Source organism: Lactuca virosa, chromosome 1 (genome assembly GCF_052849685.1).
Source record: "Lactuca virosa cultivar CGN04683 chromosome 1, Lactuca_virosa_CGN04683_v6, whole genome shotgun sequence".
NCBI classification, from domain to species: domain Eukaryota; kingdom Viridiplantae; phylum Streptophyta; class Magnoliopsida; order Asterales; family Asteraceae; genus Lactuca; species Lactuca virosa.
Window position 1 is genome coordinate 143,540,648 of NC_136426.1, and position 21,005 is coordinate 143,561,652.

Consider the following 21,005-nt stretch of genomic DNA (forward strand, 5'->3'; position numbering starts at 1 on the left):
ACAATAGTGCGGTGGCCTTAGTTAAGGAACCAAGAGATCATGGCAGATCCAAACACATTGACAGAAAATATCACTTCATAAGACACAAGATAGAAGAAGGACTCCTCGTGGCAAAGAGGGTATCGTCAGAAGATAACCCAGCAGATCCCCTCACGAAGGGACTGACTAGGGTTAAGCATTTGCAGCATGCGAGGAGCATCGGGCTAAAGGACGATATTAGTTTTAATAATTAGATAGGTATTTCTGAAACTCGTAAAATGTAATTGACATTTGATGATTAAATAAAAGTTGTTATTTGTTAATGAGTAAAGTGTTACTATCTTGTGTCAATCGTTTACTATTGTTTCAACTTTGCATGTTTTGACTTCCAGAATAATTACTTTATTCAAACTCTCCACGGTCAATCATAATTTGGAAGTAGGTATGAATCGAGACTGTCATGAATTGGGCTTGTAGATGTCTAAAGTGTTTAGACATAGCAAATGTTGATGCAACATTCATGAGTGCTCATAATTTCCGAGTATTGGATTAAACCCACGCTCACTTGTATCACTTCATGGAATTTATCTCGAGTGATCGTGAGACGGTAATATCATATAAGTCTTCAAACCTAGAGATATGAGTTGCTGACTATGAGTTGATTGTACATTGATTGTATGAAAACGCATCAATAACTTGATGTTATAAAACGTGCTCTTGTGTATGATTCAACAAGTAGTTAGTACAAGCATATGAGTCGAAGTTTATCTGTTCCTTTTGGTCCTTGGAGGATTAAAAGCGATATCTTGGGCCCCTCGATGATTTTGTTTTGACCTATGTACCGGGCCCGGTCAGAACCTAATTGATGTGTTCAATTTAGTTCTATGTCAAACAAATCGGAAATCGGGAAACAAACTGCTGGACAATAAGTAAGATGTTGTTCCATGTATTTGTCCGGCTGATATCTAGAACAGAGGATTATATGATCACTTATCTAAAATTTCACTTCATAGTTCAATAGAGTTTTAAGAGCTACGATTGCTGGTCGGTTCCTGAAGTCATACTTGCAACTATAGTTATCAGACTTATCCAAGTGGGAGACTGTTGAATAAGGTGTCTAAGTCCGTAACTATATTTGGTATATACTTGACCCGACCCGGCATGGTCCATTTGGGTTGCACTTCACCGAAACAATTCGTATAGATAATCTTTTGAGAATAGTATACTTATGACTTATTAATATATTATAAGTTATAATATATTAATATGAAATCATATTATTTAATTAGTATTGATCAAAAATTAATTTGGATTTAATTTAGTGATCAAAAGAGACTAATTAAATATGGACTCTTACATATATAGAATAGGCCAATGTTCATTTAGGATGGGTAAGCTTGCATGGATAGTCCATGGAGTTTTTAACCCATGGATCCTATGGAAATGAAAGGTCATGGGTATTAGGGTTTACATGGATGTACCCCTAATCCACCATACTATATCAAGAGGTCTTTGGCACATGAAATGGCACTAGTGTGTGTGAGAACAAAGGTGGGCCGATTTCTACAAGTGCATTCTATTCTCTCAAGCTTTCCAAGTTGTTTTGGTGATTTGTGATTCCACTTGAGGCATCCACATTATTGGTGCTAGGCTCTCAAGACTCCAAGCAATCAACCACAAGAGAGGTATGTTATTCTACTAAGTTTTTATATTACAAGTACCCCATAACATGATCGTTAGGTTGCGAACCTTGGAAAATGAATATTTGCATGTATAATAGACAAAACATAGATCAAATGTTTCTAGGGTTGCATGTACACCATAGGAGTGTTAGAATGCTCAAAATCCATCATCTTTCCCGATAGACCTGATTCTGATTCCCATGGGGGATGTATGTGTGATTGTATGTATGGACTGGCTTAGTCGCTTCAGTGCCATGATCGACTGTGAGGGTCAGCGTGTGGTAGTTCGAACCCCAAGTGGGGGAGAACTGATTATCTACGGCGAGGGTACCAGATTGGGATCAGGGTTTTGCTCAGCTTCCAGGGCTCGGCAGTACATTCAACACGGGTGTGCGGTTATCTAGCGTATATGGTGGATACGCGGGTCAGGGATCAGACCTCTGTTTCAGAGGTTCCAGTAGTCAGGGAGTTCGCTGACGTGTTTCCGGAGGAGTTACTCGGAGTTCCTCCGGAGAGGCAGGTCGAGTTCAGCATCAACCTTGTGACAGGTGCAGCCCCTATCGCCAAGGCGTCGTACTGGTTGGCACCACCAGAGATGTAGGAGTTGTCATCACAGCTGCAGGAACTGTTGGGCAAGGAGTTTATTCGTCCGAGCAGTTCTCCGTGGGGAGCGCCGATCCTCTTCGTCAAGAAGAAGGATGGTTCACACCGGATGTGCATTGACTACCGAGAGTTGAACAAGTTGATGGTGAAGAACCGCTATCCACTCCCGAGGATAGATGATCTTTTCGATCAGTTGCAGGGTGCATCTTGGTTCTCTAAGATAGAACTGAGGTTCGGGTACCATCAGCTCAGGGTTAGGGAGGAGGACGTGGAGAAGACCGCGTTCCGGACTCGTTATGGACATTACGAGTTCGTGGTGATGCCGTTTGGGCTCACCAACGCGCCAGCAGTGTTTATGGACCTGATGAATCGGGTCTGCAGACCGATGGTTGATCGCTCGGTCATCGTGTTCATAGATGATATCTTGGTGTACTCTAAGACCAGAGAGCAGCACGAGGAGCATCTTCGGGAACTATTAGGAGTCTTGAGGCGAGAACGGCTTTATGCTAAGTTCTCGAAGTGCGAGTTTTGGTTACGAGAGGTTCAGTTCCTTGGACATTCCGTTAACCAGGAGGAGATTTTGGTCGATCCGGCCAAGATAGAGGCGGTTATGCAGTGGGAGGTTCTGAAATCTCCCTCGGATATCAGAAGCTTCTTGGGATTGGCTGGGTACTACCGGAGATTCATACATGATTTCTCCAAGATTGCAGTACCCCTCACCCGTCTGACGCAGATGGGGGTGGATTTCCGGTGGGGCCCTGAGCAGCAGAGGGCATTTGAGACCCTCAGATAGAGACTTTGCGAGGCTCCAGTGTTGAATCTCCCGGAGGGAGCTGAGGATTCTGTAGTGTTCTGTGATGTATCCATCACGGGACTAGGAGCGGTCCTCATACAGAAAGGACGGGTGATAGCCTACGCGTCGCAGCAGTTGAAGCCGCATGAGACGAGATACCCCACACCCGATTTAGAGTTGGGAGCGGTGGTATTCACTCTCAAGATTTGGAGACATTATTTATACGGGGTCCGCTGTACCATTTACACGGACCACAAGAGTCTGATACACATCATGGATCAGCCGAAGCTGAACATGAAGCAGCACAGGTGGCTGGACGTAGTCAAGGATTATGACTGCGAGATCCTTTACCATCACGGTAAAGCGAACGTGGTTGCGGACGCTCTGAGATGCAAGTCAGCTAGGTCTTCTACCCCAGTGACATGTATGAGGATATCAGTGGATTCTCCACTTGTGAGCTTCATCAGGGAAGCTCAGGCTGAGGGTGTACGGCAGGAGAACTGGAAGCTTGAGAGGATTAGAGGCGAGATCACCCGATTTGTGCAGGACAGTCGGGGGTTGTTGACCCGTTGTGGTCGGGTCTGGGTTCCGATGTCTGGTGGGGTCAGACAGATTGTTCTGGAGGAGGCTCACAAGTCTCGCTTCTCTATTCACCCGGGGGCCACCAAGATGTACCGGGATCTAAGCTTGAGTTTAGGGATGTCAACGGGGGCAAACGGGAACGGAAATAGGTGCCCCCGCCCCGCCCCCGAAATTAGCTGTTGCCCCCGCCCCCGGATCCCCCGTTTACACAGCCCCCGGTCCCACCCCCGGTTACCTCCATCGCCCCCGGTCCCGCCCCCGTTCCCCCGGTTCCCCGGCTTAAAATTGGATTATTTTTTTTGCTAAAAAACTGCTTTGTTTTTGGCAAAAATACTATTTTTAATATATTTAAAAGCTTAAAACCTAATCTTTTAGAATCGATCAAAGATGTATGATGTAAGCCCTTGATAAATCAAGAATTGATCAAACATGTAAGCTCTTTCTATATTCACAGTTGACTATAAGTGTAAAATTGATAAGAATTTAGTTTTTTAGAAGGAAACTTGTAGTTAATTCATTGATAGCAGCAAGCAACAATATAAATCGAGTTCTATATAAATCGAGTTCTGATATAAATCGATTTCTGATATAAATTGTGATACACTGTATGAAATTATGAAACCCAGAAGAGCTTAATTGCAAGTAGCAAAAATTGATAGCAACAAGTGGTAGAAATTGATAGCAACATAAATTGGTGAGAAACAGAATTACAAAAATCGTGAGGCAAGTGGTGCATTACCGTCAAATGCGGAAGGCGTCGGCGGCGGTGACGGAAGAAAGCTGAAGTCGCAAGTTGCCGGTGGGAGTTGGAGACTTGGAGAAGTCGCAGTCGCAGTTGCCAGTCGGAGACTCGGAGTACGGGTCATCGGGTCCTACCGCCTACGGGAACGGGAAGGAAGCTAAAGTCCTCGAAGCTAGAAAGTCGCCATTCCCCATTCGTATTGTGAAGTGAAGACTGAAGACGAAAGTATTGACGGAAGAAAGCGAGATTGCGAGAAGCCCTAAATTTTCATTTGTATTTTCCATTATATATATATATATATATATATATATATATATATATATATATATATATATATATATATATATATATATATAAACGGGCCCCCCGCGGGAGTACGGGACGGAAAAACTCACTCCCGCCCCCGGTCCTGAAAAGAAACGGGAGTTAATATCGCCCCCGCCCCCACTCCCGAATTTTTTTAAAAATTAGTCCCGTACGGTATCGGGGTCCCACGGGAACGGGGTCCCGCGGGGGTTTTTGACATCCCTACTTGAGTTACTGGTGGCCGTGCATGACCTGCAGGATGGTCAAGGTCGAGCACCAGAGGTCACATGGCAAGCTGCAGCCTCTAGAGATTCTCATGTGGAAATGAGAGTAGATCACGATGGACTTTATCACCAAATTGCCGAGAACGGCAAAGGGTTTCGACGCTATATGGGTCATCGTGGATCGATTGACTAAGAGTACCCATTTTCTGCCCATTCGGGAGAGCTCATCGGCCTAGAAGCTGTCCGATGTGTATATACGCGAAATTGTCGCTCGTCATGGGGTTCCGGTCTCTATCGTTTCAGACCGTGATGTTCGGTTCACCTCCCGTTTCTGGCAGAAGTTCCACGAGGAACTAGGCACGCGACTGCATTTTAGTACCGCATACCATCCGCAGACAGACGACCAGAGCGAGCGGACCGTTCATACCCTCGAGGATATGTTGAGGGCCTGCGTCATTGACTTCAGTGGGAGCTGGGACTCCTACCTTCCCCTTGTAGAGTTTTCCTATAACAACAGTTATCACTCCAGCGTTGGTGCTCCACCTTATGAGCTGTTGTATGGATGGAGATGCCGCAACCCGGTCTGTTGGGGCGAGGTTGGTCACAGGGTGATGGGTCGGACCGAGGTAGTCCTATAGACTACTGAGATGATTCAGCAGATCAGACAGCGGTTGCAGACCGCACAGAGTCAGCAGAAGAGTTACGCCGACCGGCGCCGATCTGAGTTGGAATTTCAGGTTGGTGACATGGTACTCTTGAAGGTCTCACCCTGGAAGGGTGTGATTCGCTTCAGGAAGAGGGGGAAGTTGGGTCCCCGATACATCCGGCCATTTAGGATCATTGACAGGGTTGGCAAAGTGGCGTATAGACTGGATCTCCATGAGGAGCTTAGTCAAATCCACAACACTTTCCATGTTTCACAGTTGCGGAAGTGAATATTAGATGAGGAGGCAGCAGACTTCGAGGACGAAGTCTAGTTCAAGTGGGGTTGACTTTGACATGGACTGTTGACCTTGACCGTTGACTTTAACATTGACCAAGGGTTGACCAGTTTGACTTCTGGGGGTATTTTAGTAATTTGGAAATTTATGGAAGTGGATCATTTGTGGATCTAGGTGTTTGAGTTTGGAGCTGTATTTGGGAAGTTTGACATCATCATCTCGAGCTACTTGGTGAGTTTTCCTCATTATACTAACAGGGTCGAAGGCACCAACGCCGGCCCTTTTCGGATTTGTATCCGGGTCTATTACATGATGATATGCTTAGTGACCTGTTAGGTCGGTATCCTGGTATATAGGATAATGCTATGTTAGTGACCGGTTAGGTCGGTATCCTGGTATATAGGATAACGTTATGTTAGTGATCTGTTAGATCGGCACCCTGGTTATAGGATGATGTTATGTTAGTGATCTGTTAGATCTGTATGACTATATGTACATGCTAGCTAGCTTATGATATTTATGTGCACATGATTGTATGATTGGGGGTGGGTTGAGGTGGACCTGCTTTGTGTTGTAGGCCAACATACCCAGGGCGGCCCGGATAGACTACAGGCCAATGCGGGCATATCAGTCAGGCCGAAAGCCCGGAGAACGGTCCAGACAGGCTGAAGGCCCGGTGAGGCGGTCCAGACATGCTGAAGGTTCTGAGAGTGGGCCAGATTGGTTGAAGGTCCGGTGCGGGCGGTCCAGTCATACTGCAGACTCTATATGCATGTTGTTTATATGATATTGTTATGGTTTGTATGGCATTGGTATTTTGGGGGAAAATCACTAAGCTTCGGGCTTACAGTTGTTGATTTTGTTTCAGGTACTTCTGATGATCGCGGGAAGGCGAAGGCGTGATCGTGCACCTCCTCATATTTTTATGATTTGATTCTGGGATACTCTGACATGAAACCATTTTGAAAACAAATTTGTAATAATTATTGGTTTTTGAATGATTTAAAAAGTTTTAAATTGGCATGATTTTTATGGGTGTTACAATTTATTTGGTAATACATGTTTCTTATAAAGTTCTATTGTACTGTATAAATATAAATGAAAAAACACATTATATAGAAAAATTAAACGAGACATAGATCGTGAAAAATAATTACGAAATCCAAAAAAGGAAAACATCACCAACATATGTACAATAGAGACAATATGTTACTGGATCCATACAAAAGGAAAAACAACACTCTCCATGACAACAACAATCGCCGTAAAAAGTCTGATTAGTTGCAACAATATCAACATTAGCAATAACAACTTTTCTCGTCAACAACCATTGTTGCTAAAGGTCATATATGTGCATCAACATTAACAAAAACAAGAATACCTTTTTAGTCGGTTTCAACCACCACAAAGGTCCAAAATTATTGCATCAACATGGTGTCTAAAAACATATTTTTAAGCAATGTTTTTATTAAGATTTATTTCCATACAATTTGACATTTTAATAATCAATCTTTGTTCATATGTTTACATGATATTAAAACCAAACTTAATGAGATAAACATATAAACATATTATATATCATTATATGTATGGTTCTCATACCAAAATTATCTACACAACAATATGTGAATGTATCAAAACATCCGGGAAATAAAGTACACAAAAATTCAAACTCATTGAATTTAAAGAAATCATTTTTTTTTTGTGTAAAACCTTCTTCAAATCAATGTGCGTATATCATAAACACAATTTTCATTCTACGTGTACAAGATCACACCTCATAAATTTCAAGCAAAACATTTTCTTGATATGCAAGAAAAACATGAACACATGGCTTTCATACCACTGTTGGATCATGATGGATTTCAAAACAATAAATCAAATAGAAAAAAAAACAAAAAAATAACCATCATTATACATCCATTGGATGAATGTTCATAAAATTCTAGAAACAAAACTAATCTACAACATAGTTTGATGTTTTTAACTTTCTTGATTATCAAGAAGAAACAATTATCCCAATATCGTTGTCACACCCAAAAGCATCAATCCAAGCAAGCAAATAGATCAAACCTTTGTTTCAAGGCGAAAAAGAAAAATTAAGAACCCTTCCTAGGTTTGTGTTCTTGGCCAAAATCAAAGGGGGGAGAGGAAGAAAGAGAAATCAAGATTAGGTTTAATCTCTCAAGGGATTCAGTACCAATTATCAATTATGTTTGCACAATCCCTAGAGATTTATTTGATATCCATGCTAAGTTTGAATTAATGTGATTATCTTAATATAACTATCTTCTTAATTCAAACCTTTGCTTAAATACAAAATAAGTCCACTTCTTTTAGTTCTAGTTAAACCATCATGTACCGGTAAATAAAAAACTAGTCTTCATATTTATATTTCTTTCTTTTGGATTGTACATTTTGTGTAACCCAATATGCCTATGTATTTATTAGTGGTGTTACTAAATTATCGTGTTGGTAGGCACATATCCAACACCTCTAGTGTTTGGAAGAGAGAGATGATTTTTCTAGAGATTTTTCGATAAAATAACCACGAGTAGTTAAATTCCAGTGAGTCCCTAGATGTCTGTTAATCTTGTTGGGTTTGGTGTTTCTTGTAAATCTTTGACTTTGCCCATGAGTGTTCCTTCTTTGGCCCTCTATATGCAACTGCCCAAACCGAGGTTCGTTTGGATATTTCGTAGAGTGATGAATGTTTCTTCAATATCCCTCAGGATGTTGGATTCATCTTGAATTTTGATCACCATGTCATCAACGTAGACTTCAATATTTCGTTTTATTTTGTTTTAAAGACCTTATCCACCAGCGTTTGGTATGTTGCTTTGGAATTTTTTAGACCAAATGGTATTTTTAGGTAGCAAAATATATAGTGATTAGTGTAAAATGTTGTATTTTCTTTATATTCATTTTTATTTGGATTTTGTGGTATCCCTTGTACCCGTCTAAAAAACATTTCGACTAAAAATTCATGTAAGTACTCTACTTTTTGATTGATTTTTGGTAAAGAGTGACAATCTTTGGGCATGCTTCGTTTAAGTTGGCAAAGTCCATGCATATGTGTATGGATCCATTGGGCTTTTTAAGTAGGACTGGGTTTGAAATCCATATCAAATTCTCATAGGATTATGCTTTGACAATATTTCTTAGTTCTGAGTTGATAAATACATTTCAATTTTCGGCTTGACCTCTTTTTCTTATGCATTATTTTACTTTTGGATGGGTTGACATTTAGATTATGTTTGACTATTCTCGTGAGATCCTTACCATATCAATCGTTCTCACAAGAAGACATATTGGTATCAACAACTTTTTTTCTCGAGTGTTGGGTTGAAGATTTTTTCCAATTTAGAAAGGTTGGTCCTTATATAGATCATCGATAATTTTCTTTGGTTGGTTCTTCTATTTGGGGTTACTTGTTGTTATTTTTGTGATTTTGCTTGGTGTCACGACTTATTGTACTGGTGTGCTTTTGGTAGTGAACTAATTATAATGTCTATTCCTTCTAGTATTCAAAATTATATTAATCCCTACAACATAGATGCTATGGCTCTAAATTTGAGTAATTTTGTTCGTCCTAGAATGGAAATGTAGGGGGCGAGGCTCTAACTATAGTTAGGTTGAGTAGAAACGCCTTTTTTCCTGGACAAAATTTGTTTTTAAGTGTGAATGATAAGAGGATTTCGCCTAAGGATCATATTTTATTTCATGTAATACCTACTACTAAGAATTTTTACTTATGTAAGTTGTCTTTCCATGAGCTTTGTAGTTGTTTGAAGCATGGATTGAACATTATGTCCATTGTACTTCTTTTATCTAGGTACATAGAATGGATAAAATATGTACTTATTCAAATTTGGATGACGAGGGGTTCATATCCCCGGTAGTGTGTGGGGATTGGGTTTGCATCATCAACGTGTAATCCACCAATCGATTCTCGGCCTATGAAAGATACCATCAATGTCTTTGTGGACCCGATGGCTTTAATTTCTATGTGTTTGCATGGGAAGGTGTGGCATAGTGATATTGTTGTTGTGTAACGACCCAAAGACCAGGATAAAATTTGTCATTTTAGAAACAAGAGTTACAATCATCACATTGTTCCAAAACCATCACAAAATAATAATGTTAAATCATCAGTGTACAATATCAAAAGTGCGGAAAATAGTGAGGATTGTATGTTGTGCCATCACGCCGGGCCCTTCCCCTTAGTACCGAAAGTACCTGAAACCACAAATGTAAACTATAAGCAAAATCTTAGTAAATTCCCCCAAAGTACCACATACCAAACATAAATAAGCTAGTGTTATGGGCCAAACCATAGTCTTACAAACAATTTCCTGTCGGGGGCCAAATCTCGGTCTTTCATACAGTTGCCAGGGGACAGATCCTGATCTTTCACGTAGATACCAGGGGCCATATCCTGGTCGTTCATAAAGTTGTCAGGAGGCAAATACTGGTCTTTCATACACATTTCTCAAATATATCTAACACCATATATCACAAATAATGGGCCGACCTTGGTGCCTTCGACCCATTGATACAGTGAGAAAACTCACGTCAGTCCGTTGATAAATAACTAACTGCTCGGCTACCGAACCGGAAGATCCCACACTGAACATACACGAATTACCCTAATCAGAGATAGATTATAAACCATAATTGTGGGTCTAAACCCCAAGTCCAAACTCCTAAGATAAAGGCCCATTTACCTTTCCCATAACGGGCCTAACCAACCTTGGCCAAAAAACACAATAATAGACTCCAAGGCCCAAAAGGCCCAAATCAAGCAACTTAAGGCCCACTAATAGAGTTATGAGGCCCATCTACTCTAAACAGGACAAAGCCCAAAAACTAGCTAAGGCCCAACCGAAGTCCAAAAGCCTACTAATAGGCGTATGCTCGGCGTACTCGTCCGCCTGCCAGTACGCGCTGCGTACCCCTTGGTACGCTCAGCGTACTGAGCTGCTTGCCACCTTAAACCATTTGGTGCTTAATCCTTACAACCATGCATGGACTTAAATCAACGTACTGAGCTGCTTGCCACCTTAAACCAACGTCCACTTTTGTCAAAGAAAGCTCACATTAAGGACTTAAATTCATGAATGGACTCATATCAACCATCGAAATGACATTTTTATGCATCTAGAACATCAAATGGACCGAGATCTAACACCTCTAACTTCTGGAGTTGCCCAAACTCACAAAAAGAACCCATGGGACCAAATAAACTCATAAACAAGCCCTAAACTGTAACAATCAAAATGAATCATCAAGGTAAGAACTTTTTACATTCGAAAGCTTCCAAAGTTGATGAAGAATCTGGGTCTAGGAGCTCAACCTCAACAAATGCTTGGTCTCCAAGTTTCTTCTTCTTGAATACACACTAAAATGCCACAAAATCACTTCAAAGCTCAAGAACACTCAAACGGGGTGAACTAGGGTTAGAAGGGACGTAATGAACATTGGAGGTTGATGAGGGTGAGTGTCCAAAGGCCATAATGGTGTTTAAATATGGCTCATGCCCTAAAAATTAGGGTTTCGTCTTTGGCTACGTACGCCCAGCGTACGTGGCTAAACTCCCCGATCCAAAAGCGCGTATGTACGCTAAGCGTACCTAAACGTATGCCCAACGTACGAGGGGACATTTTTGCAAAAAAAATAAAAAGATAATAACTTCAAGGACCAAAGAGGAAAATACCTGGAATCGAATGTTACATGTGGCATTTTTGTGAATATGATATTAACTTAACAAAGGTTGAGTTGTTATTAGGATGAGTTATAGGTTATTAGTTGTTGGTCCCATGGACGACGTCAATGATGTAACCAAGTCTTGGAAGGGGAGGCTTGGTGTGAGAGATATTGAGTGGTAGAGTCTTCTTGCTTGAGTTAGATACATTAAGACTTGTTGATCACAAAGAAAAAGATACAATCAACCTTAATTTGGGGGTGTCCCAAGATTACGCTCTAGCGCCTAAGTTTGGGATGTATTACTCAAGAGAAAATGTATGAGAGTTATAAAGAGAAATTGGTAGTGTGATATTACTTGGTGATACCTTATATGAAGGAGGTATTTATAGTATTGATAAGGACATAAGGTGATAAGGTACTATTTATGTGCCTCCATCGTGTATGTTTTTTGCAGGCGATCATATAGATGGTGCATGACCCTTTTCTAGAATTGGCCGAGACACTTTTGACGCCTTCGTCGAGTTCCGAACTTAGTTGTTTGTTGCTGTTGTGGTTGCTCTCTCCAGTCATATTGTGAAATTATTCGTGCATGAGTGAGGGTGCTTTTTAGTATATGGCCTATTATTATAAAGATATAAGTGAAATGAAATTGTTTAAATGAGACTCATTTATAAATCTTTAAAAGTTTTATAGCAAATGGTGTATATTTATAGATCATAAAACTTTATGCAATGTGGTGTTGCATCACATGGCACCAGGACGTGCCACTTTTCTAGAATTCTAAATGAGGTCAAACATGGTTGATAGCGTTCGTGATTAGTTCTAATTGTGTGAAAGTCGCCCTAAATATATATTGTGAATTCACACATGTTTATGTTTAGTGCAATACAAATCAATTAAACCGTTTTTCTCAAGTTGCCTCCCTTTGACGAATTTACCAACATAAACTAAATAAATTATACAATTACTATTTATAATTTAATTCAGCATGTTATGTCTATTTCTTTGAAAAAATCTTTAATTTGTCTTCAAAATGACTAGTGTCCACAATTTTTTTTCAGTTAAAAAAGCAATTTCTATTCTAGAAGACTTTGAACAACAAAACAATATTAATAAACATCATAATATACTTCAAAGGCTCTTCATTCAGATATACACACACAACTGTATTTAACAATAAAAACGATGATGGCGATGAGAAGTTTGTTTGTTGTCATGTTGTGAACGTTTGAGCATTTTAGTTATTTAGTAAGTTTATAATCCTCATTCCCACCTGTTTTTTACATAATGTATCATTAGTTCATTAGTTGCTATATAGTTGTTTGAAGAAGATAAACTACACTAAAGACAAAAATAAGTTCTAATGCAAAATTAAAAATAAATAAATCATATTCGTTTTATTGACTTAAGAAAAGGTCCAACTTATATATCTACATTGGGAGCTATCTCTTATTTAAAAAGGTTCAACATCATATTTTTAATTTTTATATTAAAATAATCTGTACACTATAATAATATATATAGATGTAATGTACATCTTAATAGTTATATAATATGATAGTATTTCCATATTAACAAAACAATCGAACTAAACAAATGATATATGGATGTGACTATAAAATACATCCAAATCTATATATACCTTATAAATGTCTCATATGTTTTGTACAAGTTTATATATATATATATATATATATATATATATATATATATATATATATATATATAGGTTCAGGTTCATTTGAGACCATTCTAATTTTGTGAGACCGTGAGACCAAATCTAAAAATAATTTTAAAATGCAAAATAAATGGAAAAATCCAAAAATTCTTTTTTTAAATATTATTTTCGGAACTTGAATTAACTAAAAAAAATAAAAATAAAATAAAAAAATAAAATAAGAAAAAAATAAAAAAAAATTCCGTTTTTTTTGAAAAATACGTATAATATTCTAATAGAATATTACACTGACATATTCTAAAAAATAATTTTAAAATGCAAAATAAATGAAAAATCTAAAATTCTTTTTTTAAATATTATTTTCGGAACTTGAATTAACTAAAAAAAATAAAAAAAAATCCATTTTTTTTGAAAAATACGTGAAATATTCTAATAGAATATTACACTGTACATATTCTAAAAAATAATTTTAAAATGCAAAATAAATGGAAAAATCCAAAAATTCTTTTTTTAAATATTATTTTCGGAACTTGAATTAACTAAAAAAAAATAAAAAAAAATAAGAAAATGCGTCTCACGGTCTCACAAAATTAGGCCGTCTCACATGAACCTAACCCTATATATATATATATATATATATATATATATATATATATATATATATATATATATATATATATATATATTATCGTATGAACCTGGTGAACAAAAGTCCAACAAAAATCGAGGAGGTATAAAGATATAATATACAATATTGCAAAATAATTGTCTACATGCTATCACTTCAGTAGTTAATTTATGGTTAGCGGGAAGATGTCCAACCATTTTGGCAGAGTTTGTTGCGTCCGTTCCTCTCACGCCTCTACTTAAACCTGACAACGGGATCCGTCCGATTGCAGTAGGCACTATATGGAGACGTCTGGTTTCCAAGGTTGCCATGAAAGGTGTGGGTAAAGAAATGGTCAAGTACCTCAATGATTTTCAGTTCGGGGTTGGTGTATCAGGCGGTGCTGAGGCTATGTTACACAGTGCCAATAGGGTGTTAAGTGAACACCATGCTGATGGGTCTCTTGTAATGTTGACTGTGGATTTCTCGAATGCCTTTAACATGGTGGATCGATCAGCATTGCTCCACGAGGTTAAGAAGATGTGCCCTTCCATTTCTTTGTGGGTGAATTTCTTGTACGGGCAAGCAGCGAGACTTTATATCGGAGACCAACATATATGGTCTGCCACTGGGGTGCAGCAAGGTGGCGCCCTCTTCTTTTTGCCCTCGTTTTGCACCCGCTTGTGCACAAGATTAGAGACAATTGTAAGCTCCTTCTCCATGCTTGGTATCTAGATGATGGTGCTGTCATTGGGGATTCAGAGGAGGTGGCTAGAGTGTTGAACATTATTCGGTTGCATGGTCCAGGCTTGGGTCTTGAGTTGAACATCAAGAAAACAGAGATTTTTTGGCCCTCCTGTGATGGTAGGAAGCTTCGTGCCGATTTATTCCCAACGGATATAGGGAGACCTTCTTTGGGGGTGAAGCTCCTTGGGGGGGGGGGGGTTGTTAGCAGAGACGCAGAGTTTATTGGCGGGTTGGCCATGAAGAGAACAATCAATGTTGTTGATTTGATGGGCCTTCTTCCATAACTATGTGACCCGCAGATTGAGCTCCTTTTGCTTCGATCATGTATGGGCATTGCAAAACTTTTCTTCGGTTTAAGGACATACCAGCCAGTACATATAGAAGAGGCAGCTTTGTTCTTTGACAAAGGATTGCGCATGTCTATCGTAGATATGATGGTATGTGGAGGCCCCTTCTTTGGAGACATTCAGTAGCGCCTGGCTTCCTTACCTATTCGTTTCGGTGGTTTGGGTTTGTACTCGGCATACGAGGTTTCCTCCTACGTATTTGTAGCCTCGAGGACCCAATCTTGGGCATTACAAGACCACATCTTACGTGACAGTGGCGTATGTGGTATGAACTCGGATTACCTATGTGCTATGACTCTTCTTCGCGATACAATTCCGGGATTTGACTGTAGTGGTTTCACTAATAAGGACACCGTCCCCCCCCCCCCCCCCCCCATAAATCCCAAAAAGCTTTGGCGTGTGCCCTTTTTAGCAAAATCGTCCAAGATATGGAAGTCGACTTCGACATGACTGTCAGACAGAAAGCAGTCTTTGAGTGTCTGCGGGCACCTCATGCTCAGGATTTTCTGCTAACTATCCCTATTGATGGTCTTGGCCAGCATATGTCTCCTGTGGAGTACCGAACTATCCTTCGTTATCTGCAAGGCATGTTTGGATACCTTTGGAGAACACGCGATTCATTGTAGAGAGCTCCCTGGTTTCAAGTACAGACATGATGTGGTTCGGGATGTTCTTTTTGATGCTTGTCGGCGTGCTGGTATTTCTGTGAAGAAAGAAGCGCCAGTGAACTTTTTGACGGACCCGCAGGATGGAAGGTCCACACTTAGACCGACTGACATTTTGGTCTTTGGATGGATAGGAGGGAAGCATACGTGTGTGGATCTTACTAGGGTCTCTCCTCTCGTTGGTTTGGGGAGCGGGGGTTTCACACCTGGGCATGCCGCCGCATGCAAAGTGGTAAAGCACGAGAATGCATGTATAGAAAATCAACATGTGTTTGTACCTTTTGCATTCGATACATTTGGTTTTCTCGCACCAGAGGCGGTGGAGCTCCTTAATAGAGTCCAACGAGTCATGCATTTTAATGTCATATCTCCTAGATCCACAAATGGTGTTTTCAAAAGAATTGGTTTTGTCATCCAGAAAGGGCTAGCGGCACAGCTTGTTGCCCGTTTGCCTTCCATCGATATGTATTGAACTATATTAGTATATAAAATCTTGGTCTACAAATAAAAAGTTTATTAAAATGTTGTAAACTATTTCTACATTGCATATACTAATTTTTGCAATATCATAATTTCATCTTTTCTTAATCTACAAACAAACATGAATTCCAAATTATATGAAGCTTTAATGAACCATATTTTAATGACATAAAAGTATATATATATGTATTATTTTTTCCAAAGGAGTGCTTTACGACAGTGGTAACAAAAAGGCATAACGGAAATAAAAAATAATTTGGGTGGAAATTGTTTCTGGATCATGATACAGTCGATCCTCTTCTTCTTCTTCTTCAAAACAACCCATCATCTCCCTACTCCTTTTCTCCGACTCAGACGCCGTCCACCTACCGCCGCCGTGTTCGCCACCCTCTCCACCGACAAATAGAAAGCCTACTGTCTGGTTTCCTGTTTTATCTTTTTCTATTTTATCAAACTATCTGCTTCGATTTGCCGCCAGTCAATCCGCGCCTGTTCGACGATCAACTGGCGATCGCATCATTTGGTACTTCCTCCCCCCTTTTTCTTATGTTACGATGCTTTTCTGTACTTGATCTGCTTGCCTGGGAATCCATTTCATATCTCATCGTAAAATTCATGCCCGAATCTGTGTTTTTCTTTGTAATGTAATTTCTAATTCGGATGTTTTTGTTCTAACTTTTCAAAATTAGGAGCGTATCTCTAGCTTCGTCGTATATACTCCCTGGAAATTTGATTTGTGCGTTTGAATTTTGAACTCATGATGTTTAGGTCATGGTTTTATCGGAAAACCTATGTTACAAAACTTGTTTTGAAGACGATTCAGTCGATAGTTCTATTTCCAATGTTCGATTATATATATTCCAGAGTGTAATTTCTGGTCATGGAGACAAATTAGAAGGTTTTGTGATTGATTGATTTGCACAAACTTAAAATCCGAACGCTTTCTCATACAATTGATGCTTCCATACATATATTAATCATATAAATCAACATTCAACAGGTTTTTCTTGGATTATAAACATATGAATCACTTCTATCTCCCATTTCCTTTACAGCTAAGGTGAAATTTGGATTGCCACTGTCTTTTACATTCAGTTCTTTTCGCACTGTAAAAGGCATGCAGAACAGTGGCAGTCTTCCCAAGAGCAATTCCTTAAAAACCCCTCAACAATCACTTCGTCGCCTCAACTTTTGCTCTCAAATATCAACTGGTCAACAAACTTCTCCTGTTGTGTTCCCTGAAAAACGTACAAAAGGAAAAGTTTCAAAACGAAACGATGTCAGTGCTAACAACAATGATTCCAAGAATTCAAAGAGGGAAGAACACAAGATTGATATTGGAGATGAACAATCTGACTTACTGGGATATGAGGTCATTTCTGGAAAGCTAGTTTTGGATAAAAGAAAGACCATCAAAGCTACTGATTCACAAAACTCAACAGAAACCTCACACCTGGATTCCATTGATGCTAAACTAACAAGCAGGGCTTTGGTTTGGGGTTCTCATGTTTTAGCCCTTGATGATGTCATTTCAGTAAGTTCAATTCTTTGTTTCAGATTCTAAATGCTTTTGTTTTCGTGCAATTTGAAGGGAATAGCAATGCAATTTACTCTCCTTACCAATATGAGCAATGCACTTCATCTTTTACCCTTAATACCAACATAATTATACTTTTCTAACAATCAATGATTATTATGACAGGTGTCATACAGCTATGGGATGAGACATTTTATAGTACATTCATACCCTATAAAAAAGCGATCCTACAGTCTTTCTTGTTTCTTGAAATCTGGAAGAAGTAGGAAAGATTTTTGCTTTTTGGCTTCTACACCAGATGAAGCTTTTCAATGGGTTACAGGGTTTGCAGATCAACATTGTTTTGTGAATTGTTCACCTCACCCTATGGTATCTTCAAAGAAACAAGATTCTGAAATATTGGCTACTGATTTTTCTTATAGACATATTAAAAGTAAAAGTCCACCTAGGATGCTTGTTATCTTAAATCCTAGGTCTGGACGTGGTCGCTCCAGTAAAGTTTTTCACAATTTGGTTGAACCTATATTTAAGGTATTTTTTTTTATAACCTTTAATCTTTTCCAACAACATTTTATATTAGACTTAATTGAAAATTTCTTTCTTTATTTAACAGCTTGCAGGGTTTAAGCTTGAGGTGGTGAAGACAACATCTGCAGGCCATGCTAGAAATCTAGCTTTCAGTGTTGATTTCAGTACATGTCCTGATGGTATGCATTTTACCAAATTGCCCTTTTTTTTAATTGGAGAATAGTTTGTTAATCTTTAAGCTTTCATTATACCAGGAATTATATGTGTGGGAGGCGATGGAATTGTGAATGAGGTTTGTATAGTTTTTAATTTGAAATGTGTAGATATTTATTTATATTAAAGTTTATAAAATGTTATTGATTTTGCAGGTTTTGAATGGTCTTCTTTGTAGAGATAATCAGAAAGAAGCAATTTCAATTCCAATTGGAATCATTCCTGCTGGCTCTGATAATTCTTTAGTGTGGACTGTTCTTGGAGTTAGGGATCCAGTTTCTGCTGCTTTAGCTATAGTCAAGGTAATATCATCATCATTATTATTAATTTATTATTATTATTATTATTTAAAGAATTACACAAGTCAGAGAACACATATCTAAAAAATTAGGCAGTCTTAAGGTTTGTTAATGGAATCACAAAGGAATGGAATCGGTCATTCATTACATTCCAATTCCATTATCATGTTTGGTTGACTAGAAAGAATGGAATGAGTCATTTATCTAAAATTAGAAACTAACTAAAATTAAATCGAAAAAAAAAATGTTATTCTATAAAATTAAACTTTAATTGGATAAAAATATACTTTTATTTTCCAGGGTGGTCTCACTGCTACAGATGTATTTGCTGTGGAATGGATTCAAACCGGTGTCATTCATTTTGGAATGACGGTTTCCTACTTTGGCTTTGTTAGTGATGGTAATTCCCAATTCCATTCCTTCATTCCCCCTTTTGGAATCACACAAAAAGACATGACATGACATAACAGACTGTATTGTGACATGACATAACAGACTGTATTGTATTGTGACATGACATGACATAACAGGTTGTACTGTATTTGATTGTTATACAGTATTGGAACTATCAGAAAGATACCAAAAGCGCTTCGGTCCGCTCCGTTACTTTGTGGCGGGAGTTTTGAAATTCCTCTGCTTACCAAAATACACGTACGAACTCGAATACCTCCCGGCATCCAAACAAAAATCGGATCTCGAAAGAAAAATATTAGCAGAGAAAGACACAGTCGACATGTCGGACTTATACACAGACATCATGAAAAGATCCGAAGGAGGCGGAATCCCACGCGCCTCATCTCTCTCAAGCATCGACTCCATCATGACACCCGGGCGGACCCCACTCGAACCAACCGACACAACCACCGAACCCTCCGATTACGTCCGAGCCATTGACCAAAAGTCAAAGCGGTTATCCTCGGGTCGACCCAACGTGACCTCCGAACCCGAAGTCATCCAAACCTCATCCACCCCGAACTGGCCGCGAACCCGGTCAAAGTCCCGGGCGGATAAAGGGTGGAGCGGGTTGACCGACCCGACCCGGTCGTCCTGGGGGAATTTAGGGGGAAACGATAAGGAAGATATTTCGTCTACGATGTCGGATCCGGGTCCGATTTGGGATACGGAGCCGAAGTGGGACACAGAGCCAAACGCGAATTGGGAGATGGAGAATCCGATACAGTTGCCGGGCCCTGGCCCTGTTGTGGGTGTGGGCCCGGCAACTGAGATCGGGGTTGGGGTTGTGTTGGATTTGGAGGAGAATTGGGTTGTGAAAAAAGGGAAGTTTTTAGGGATTCTTGTGTGTAATCATTCGTGTAAAACCGTTCAATCTTTGAGTTCTCAAGTGGTGGCACCGAAAGCCGAACATGACGACAACACGTTGGATTTGTTGTTGGTTCATGGGAGTGGGCGGTTAAGGTTGTTGAGATTCTTCTTGCTTCTTCAAATGGGGAGACATCTTTCGCTTCCTTATGTTGAATACATCAAGGTTAAAAAAAATAGATTTTTAAAGTATAATGTCGTGATACTGACAGATTGACACTGATACTGATACTGATGTTGTAGGTTAAGTCGGTGAAACTGAAGCCGGGAAAGAGTACGCACAATGGATGTGGGATTGACGGGGAGCTTTTTAGGGTGTCGGGGCAAGTTGTGTCGTCGTTACTTCCGGATCAATGTAGGCTGATTGGTCGTGCTCCGAGTAGTAGTGTGAAAGGACTATAATGCCCTTTTGCCGTGTTTGGGACAGTCGTGTTACATATATATGAGGTGACTGTATAATCTTCTGGCTGTTATTGGTTTGAATTCTTCTTGTTGATTTTTTGTTTGTTTGTTAGTATTTTGGTCTTTTTATATATAATATATAATATATCATATAAATATATATATACTTTTGTATCTATTGGTGCCTAGAGTGCAATCTGTTTTTTATGGATGGAAACCGATATTTTGGAGTTTATTTGAATTGGTTGATGTGGATGTGTATTGTAAAGCATTTGTAGAGTTTTGAGTGTTATTATTGATTTCAGTTGTTGGCTGTTTTTTTTTTTCAAAGATTGTTGGGATTGAGTAAATTGTTTCACTACTTTTTCTAAATTGTGTAATAAATTATAGGGAAAATTCGATAAAAACCACTGCGCTTTGTTTAACTGATGAATTTTTTTGTAGCCTTTAAAAAAATCACTACATAGAACTTTTTATAAACAGAGAGTTTGAAAAGTGTTTTGCGTCACTTGAAAATTTTCTTTTCGATTTAACCATCAAAAGTTTATTTTATTTTTTTTATTAATTTATAAAGAAACCATTTTCATCGAAAAATTAATCTTTGTTATTTGTAACCCACTAATG

At 39.1% G+C, this 21,005-nt stretch overlaps 1 protein-coding gene across 2 annotated transcripts; it reads left to right on the plus strand.

The window, feature by feature from the left end:
* The first annotated feature begins 16,302 nt into the window (after positions 1-16,302).
* LCBK1 (long-chain base (LCB) kinase 1) lies at positions 16,303-20,685 on the plus strand. 2 transcript variants are annotated; one of them, XM_079078164.1, is made up of 9 exons: positions 16,303-16,605; positions 17,083-17,616; positions 17,785-18,150; positions 18,233-18,326; positions 18,402-18,439; positions 18,516-18,662; positions 18,960-19,059; positions 19,217-20,145; positions 20,223-20,685. In XM_079078164.1, exons 2-9 carry the CDS (start codon positions 17,200-17,202, stop codon positions 20,379-20,381), a joined length of 2,250 nt encoding a protein of 749 aa, XP_078934290.1. In that variant the 5' UTR covers positions 16,303-16,605; positions 17,083-17,199; the 3' UTR covers positions 20,382-20,685. The 2 variants fall into 2 exon arrangements, with proteins under 2 accessions (XP_078934290.1, XP_078934284.1); XM_079078158.1 differs by having other exon boundaries at positions 17,138-17,616.
* The last annotated feature ends 320 nt before the right edge of the window (positions 20,686-21,005 follow it).

Excerpts from the sequence above, each read along its gene's own strand:
- LCBK1 (XM_079078164.1), top strand. The coding sequence starts at position 17,200 with ATGCAGAACAGTGGCAGTCTTCCCAAGAGCAATTCCTTAAAAACCCCT. Across the intron at positions 18,440-18,515 it reads GCGATGGAATTGTGAATGAG|GTTTTGAATGGTCTTCTTTG; the intron begins GTTTGTATAGTT and ends TTGATTTTGCAG. Across the intron at positions 20,146-20,222 it reads CTTATGTTGAATACATCAAG|GTTAAGTCGGTGAAACTGAA; the intron begins GTTAAAAAAAAT and ends CTGATGTTGTAG.